Source organism: Fulmarus glacialis, unplaced genomic scaffold, assembly GCF_000690835.1.
Source record: "Fulmarus glacialis isolate BGI_N327 unplaced genomic scaffold, ASM69083v1 scaffold12723, whole genome shotgun sequence".
In the NCBI taxonomy this organism is placed as follows: Eukaryota; Metazoa; Chordata; class Aves; order Procellariiformes; family Procellariidae; genus Fulmarus; species Fulmarus glacialis.
This window is the reverse complement of record NW_009203633.1, coordinates 1,968-8,545: the sequence shown is the minus strand read 5'-3', so window position 1 is coordinate 8,545 and position 6,578 is coordinate 1,968. Positions and strand designations below refer to the sequence as shown.

The following is a 6,578-nucleotide window of genomic DNA, read 5'->3' as shown; positions in this document are numbered from 1 at the left end:
ATGAAAATTGAGAGGTAAGAGAACTAGTTATGGTGTAAATAATTATCAGATGAAAAACAACAAACATGCGAAGATAACTGCATTTTTTAAAAAATTTATGCAAAACGATCACAACTGACATTTTCCCCTTATGACTACTTTCATTTTGCTATTTAGACAAACACTTTAACTCACTTTACTGTGTGACAGATTGTGTTCTGAAACTATTTTAAAGGCTCCTGTGATTCCAATGCTTTAGTAATTCATGGAATTTTGAGTAGAAGCAACACCCTCTACTGCCTAGTCTTAAGAAATTTAAGGCACCCATAAGAAGCAAACTTCATGGGAAGTTTCCATTCTAGGGAAAAATAAATCTGATTTTCCCTTCAACAGAAAAAAAAAAAATCATGAATTCATAAAAGTGATTAGAATGCCACATTCTCTGTCAGTGAGGCAACAGCTTAGTGATACTTAGTTTAAATAAAACTCAGTCTAAAGAGCTACTACTGAAGCCACAGAATCCTCACTAACAGGTTACAAAATATGTAATATTGTGACGGAAGGGAAAGTTTGTATTAAATTCTGAAAAAGCTAAAAGGTAGAAGCAGAGCAAGGTTGGGCCCCATGTAATGATGGAAGAAAATAAATGAGAAACATTCTTCCATTATAGATACACTTAATTTATACAGCAAACTTGCAAGTTTAATGGATCACTGTACCACAACGAGTGCAAATACATGATTTTGTGGGCAGGAGCGCTGCTAAAGAAGCATGTTTTGTTTTCATCTGTATGGAATGACAGATATAAATCAATTCTTTGATGAACGGAAATTTCATTCCATATGTCAGAAAACATATCTACGATTTATTACTAGAATCAGCTCAAAACACCTCCCATAATGACGAAGCTCAAGTAATATGTAGCCATTAGACACAGAAAGATATACAAGGTTTTGGTTACAATTGGGATTAGCTTCAGATTCTGAAGCTTAATTCTTTGCTTCCACAGCTTCTTTATCATGCTTTTCCTTTGCTTTCTCTTTTACTTCCAGTTTTTCTTCTTTTTGAAGCAGTGCCATAATCTCAGCAACCTGACTGGTGCCAATATCAATATCTTCTTTGTCAATCAGTTCTACTACCTACATGAACATAAAATGAAATTGAGAGAGCGTTTAGTTTTTACGTGATAGAGGCATTTTCATATCATAAATTGTGTTAAGACAAAAAAAAGTAATCAGTTCTCTCATCTTCAAGAAAAACAGTGGGGTTTTTTCTCACACAAAACACAAATTCAAATCACAACCAGTGCCTCAAACATATCTAGAGTATTAAAAAAAAAGCTAAAACTTAAAGCAAATCATCTAAAACTTTTGACCTCAGCACACAAAGACTCACATTTTAAAGCATTAGTAAAACAGACCCATTTATTGTATCTGTTCCAATGGAAAGCTCAGATTCAATACCTGCTGAAACAGTATTTAAGACTTATTTTATAGGCTTAATTTTATCAAAAAGACCTACTGTACTAAATAGGCACAAATTTACAAAAACTTAAAGTAGAGGGGGACAGGCCTTTCTGAAAGCAAAATGAAAAAATAATTTAGGAGGTGATTCCAAATTCCTTTATATAGCTTTTTGTACAAGTGTATTCTTGGCATAGCTCCTCAAATTCGTAGAATTATTCTGCATTATATGCAGAATATAAAGCTATTATCTTGTGTCGACATAAGGTATATCTATAAGCATTATGTCAAAACTTTGGCTAATAGTGATATTCCTAAAGTAGTTCTTCTAAAGCTGCTTCCCATCCTCCCTCCCATTCATAAGTAGCACAATAAAATTACCATATTTTACAGAACTTGACATAGGCATACAGGCAAACCTACAGCTTTAAAGGTAACATGGGTAACAGACACAGGATAAAGATTTCCTCCCCCCAAAATAGCCATATAAATTCTGAAGATACCAATACATATTACAAGATCTATTTACAATACATTACCAAAAACCTCACTGGTATCAAGTAAAGACTCTTGCAAAAGACAGCAATATGAATTTAAGTCAAAACAGGTACAATGTTTGAAGGATGGCTAGCCTTATTTTCTTTAAATAGTCCACAGACTTACCTTAACAACATTATCTATATCAATCTTGCCATCTTTGTTTTCATCTAGTGCCTCTGCAATCCTAGTTAGCTTCTCCTCTGGAATCTTCTGAATTTGTTTCATCACATTAATTAGCTCAGCAATACTAATGAGATTCTCCCTGAAGAGGAAGCACAATCTGTACATGGCAAGCAGTTACTCCAAAGGAGTAAAGTTGACAAAAGGCAGTACTGAAAGTCACTACACTGCAGGTCATTTGTAAAAACATTAATTATTTATTTATAATCCTGAACAGAATGCAAAAAAAAGCAAAAATGAGTTACTGATCAGCAAGCAGATTTCAAATGAATCTTTATCTTACCATCGAATCTCATGCTTTTGGTTTCCATGTGCTTTATTGCACAAATACAAGTATCCAGTAGCACTTGAAATAAAGTTTAGCACAGTTTCTGTGCTTCCCAGACTGTGTATCTAATGCCCTTTGCCCCCCCCTCCCCATTTACCAAAGACACAGTGCCATGCACCTGTCATCCTTCTAGATTTAGAGAGGCTGGCCTACACAAAATTAATGAAAGTCACAGGAAAACAAAAGCTGAGAACTAATTGCTTTAGCAATTTAGCTGTTTCCTTAAAATAGGCTTCATTTGTTCCTATCAAGGAATAGACTTTGTAGAAGAAAGGACTAAACTTGACATCGTGACTAGCAGGTTTCAGATGTTTCCGCCATCTGCTTAGTGATCTCATGAAGCTAAAGTGGTCTGTCTTCTGCAACCTAAAGCCTCTGCTTGCCTGTGTAGTTTTGTTAGTTTGAAGAACCATCTTCCAGCACAGGTCAAGCTGAAATGCAGGAGACAGTGAACCCAATAAATATTAAACAGAAGGGCTTTATCAGTATAGTCCCAGCTCCATACCTGTCCCTAACCTCTGGGCACAGACTGACTTTTATTCAAGGAGCATTTCTCAAGCTGCCACTAAATGTCCTTGACTTGTGTTATTTCTATGACTCTTGATGGCTTGGTAATGATGCACCAACTGGAAGGTTAAAAAACAAGCCTTTGACAATTAAGCAATATTTAAACTAATAATTTTCAGTCATCTACAATCACTTACGAAATTATCCACAAAACCATCCATTACATAACGTATAATTACATTCAGTTACAAGCAGATTCTATATTGTATTTTTAATTTACAAATTCGGATGGTTTTGATCAACAACAACTCTATAGCACCATTCATACGGCCACCTTAATCTTATTACACAAAATCTGAAACAAATGACTGTTTGCCCTGGGGACTGGAAAAAACAAAGTTTGGAAGCAACAAAAGCAGAATCCTTATTTCTGTTTAGGTTATGCTCTATGGGAGCCGGGAAGTTCTCTTAATGAATCACACAAAATGGTGCAAGCATAAACCAGATTAATACAGCATTCATAATCTGAGAATTACAGTCACAGTTTTTAGGCATTTCAGTGCCTGTAATATGCAACATATGACCATTCAACATATGATTGCCTGAAAGACACTCCAGTAAGTTTAAGACCTGGAGAAGTGTCAATAAATGAATTCTGCAATGAAACTATCAAAAAAGATCTTTCTTTGAAAATGTGCAAGTGTGTCGAAGTTGAAATAAAGCAAATTTTCAGAAAGGGATCATGTAAAATTATCTTCTTACTTCCATTAGACCTGTTCCGCCATTTCTCTCCAGAGACAGAGTAGACTTTATTGCAATTTTTTTCCTCACTGACATCTTCACTACCAAAGAACAACAAACATGAATGTGCTTACCATACTGTTGTGCACCTTTTCAATCAATGACCCAGGGCAAACCTACTGCATGAGGAGCACGACTAAAGGCATGATTTCACCTGCATCACTGTTAGTGCTACAGGCGTGAACAAGAGGGTAAGATACTAATAGACACCGACTTTCAGAACCCCCTCAGGACTAGCATCTGGGAAATTATACCTGCTTTTTTCCTTTCCCGTTTCAACCATATTTAACGTACCTTAGAAGAGAGAAAAATCTACAGCAATTTTGTTAATTTTATTTTTAAATTAAATTATCTTAACGTTCTAAACAACTTCTTTGCTAATTCTTTTCTAGTAACACATCAGACAAAAGCAAGACTGAAGATGAACAGTCAGAGACACATTCAGTGCTCTCAAGTCACTTACCCAGCAGAAGGACTATCACCACCGTCCAGCTTTACATCCACTGTCTTTTGATTTGTCTCTAATTCATTAATAATTTTGTCTATCTGACCAATCATTCGGTTCACCCTCTTGGTCAATCGCTTGCTTGCCTTTGACTCTTCCACTACCTCTTCCTGGCCAGTTTTAGAGAGCTCTTTTATCTCTTGCAAATCCTAAAAAAAGTGGTCAAGAGAAAGAAAAGCTTTTGTTGGTGTGAATTCTCAACAACAGACACTACTGACTTTGACTAGCATTTCAAGACAGAAGCCATTTGTAAATGAAATGCAAATGTATAGACATATAAAGCCAAACTAGAACTAGAACAATAAATTCTAACACTGCTGCCTTTTTCATGCACCCCTTAAATGTTATTTTCCACATCTTTCATAAGATTGGCAAGATTCATCTTACTTAACTTGAAGTTATCTGTAATACTGACATCTATGCTTGATAAGAAAGAACTGCAGCACGCAGCAGTAAGTCAGCACCTGTTAGTCTAGTCACCCCGGGAATAAGAGCAGGAACAGGATTCTCATCTGGTAGGAACTACTCCAATGATTTTAACTAGGCTTTAAACACATTATACATATGAGGCTCTGCACTGTCCCATACAAAGTTCATTCACTCAGCTACCAATTACAGGCTAACAGACATCCAAGCAAGATAATCTTTAAATCTGTGGATCATTTATAGAATCATAGAATCATATAATAGCTTGTGTTGGAAGGGACCTTTAAAGGTCATCTAGTCCAACCCCCCTGCCATGGGCAGGGACATCTTCAACTAGATCAGGTTGCTCAGAGCCCCGTCCAACCTGACCTTGAACATTCCAGGGATGGGGCATCTACCACCTCTCCCGGCAACCTGTGCCAGTGCTTCACCACCCTAATATTAAAAAATTTCTTCCTCATATCTGGTCTGAATCTACCCTCTTTTAGTTCAAAACCATTCCCCCTTGTCCTGTCACAACAGGCCCTACTAAAAAGTTTGTCCCCATCTTTCTTATAAGCCCCCTTTCAGTTTTGAAAAGCCGCAATAAGGTCTCCCTACAGCCTTCTCTTCTCCAGGCTGAACAACCCCAACTCTCTCAGACTTTCTTCATACGAGAGGCATTCCATCCCCCTGATCATCCTCGTGGCCCTCCTCTGGACCCGCTCCAACAGGTCCATGTCTTTCCTGTGCTGAGGGCTCCAGAGCTGGACGCAGTACTGCAGGTGGGGTCTCACCAGAGCAGAGTAGAGGGGCAGAATCACCTCCCTCGACCTGCTGGCCATGCTTCTTTTGATGCAGCCCAGGATATGGTTGGCTTTCTGGGCTGCAAGTGCACATTGCCAGCTCATGTCCAGCTTTTTGTCCACCAGTACCCCCAAGTCCTTCTCGGCATGTCTGCTCTCAATCCCTTCCTCCCCCAGCCTGTATTGCTACTGGGGGTTGCCCCGACCCAGGTGCAAGACCCTGCACTTGGCCTTGTTGAACCTCATGAGGTTGACACGGGCCCACTTCTCGAGCTTGTCCAGGTCCCTGTGGATGGCATCCCGTCCCTCAGGTGTGTCGATCGCACCACTCAGCTTGGTGTCATCTGCAAACTTGCTGAGGGTGCACTCAATCCCACTGTCTATGTCATTGATGAAGATATTAAACAGTACTGGTCCCCGTACAGACCCCTGTTTTACGCTAAAACTAAACCTGAACAGAAATAAAAAAAGAACTTCCATGCCCCATTCTTCACCTCATTATATTCCTGGATATCACCCTTCAATTCCTCAAGCTCCTCCTTTTCCTTTGTTAGTGATTTTTTCTGTTCCTGCAGCTTGGTGCAAGCATCACTCAGCATGTCAATCTCCTCCTTAGTGATTTCCTCACCCTGTAACAGAAAATATATACAAATTAGTGAAAGACACATTTGTTATTTTCCTCAAAGATTTCGGGTCTTTTACCAGAAAAGACAGACTCAAGGTTCTTTTTCCATGTTTGGAGTCAACATTGTCATAGCCATTTTGAGGCTAACGCAGAGATCTGCATTTTGAGGCTAATGCGAAGATCTTAAATGCTAAGGCAAGTAGTTTGCTACGGTACGTATTTTTTAAGTGCACCAGTAGTAAGTTCAGCTAATGTGATTCATTATTTGGGTTTTGGCTATTTGAAATGCTGTACCTAATTGTCTCATTTCCTTCTTTGCTGGTTGAAAAATCCAAACCACTGAGAAACAATTCACTATGTACAGGAAAGATAAATTACAGAAAAAGATTTGCAGAGCAAAGTTCAGGAAGTTGAGCTGGAGCAAAGTTATCTTTGTGAG

General features: G+C 38.4%; 1 protein-coding gene across 1 annotated transcript; it reads right to left on the bottom strand.

Annotated features, from left to right (window-relative positions):
• Positions 1–824: 824 nt before the first annotated feature.
• Positions 825–6,114, bottom strand: LOC104074557 (LETM1 and EF-hand domain-containing protein 1, mitochondrial-like). The gene is made up of 4 exons (XM_009574714.1): positions 6,009–6,114; positions 4,262–4,452; positions 2,106–2,244; positions 825–1,118 (listed from the first exon to the last, which is right to left on the bottom strand). Exons 1-4 carry the CDS (start codon positions 6,111–6,113, stop codon positions 969–971), a joined length of 585 nt encoding a protein of 194 aa, XP_009573009.1. The 5' UTR covers position 6,114; the 3' UTR covers positions 825–968.
• Positions 6,115–6,578: the final 464 nt, after the last annotated feature.

Excerpts from the sequence above, each read along its gene's own strand:
- LOC104074557 (XM_009574714.1), bottom strand. The coding sequence starts at position 6,113 with ATGCTGAGTGATGCTTGCACCAAGCTGCAGGAACAGAAAAAATCACTA. Across the intron at positions 2,245-4,261 it reads GGTGATAGTCCTTCTGCTGG|GGAGAATCTCATTAGTATTG; the intron begins GTAAGTGACTTG and ends CTTCCTCTTCAG. Across the intron at positions 1,119-2,105 it reads ATATAGATAATGTTGTTAAG|GTAGTAGAACTGATTGACAA; the intron begins GTAAGTCTGTGG and ends ATGTTCATGTAG.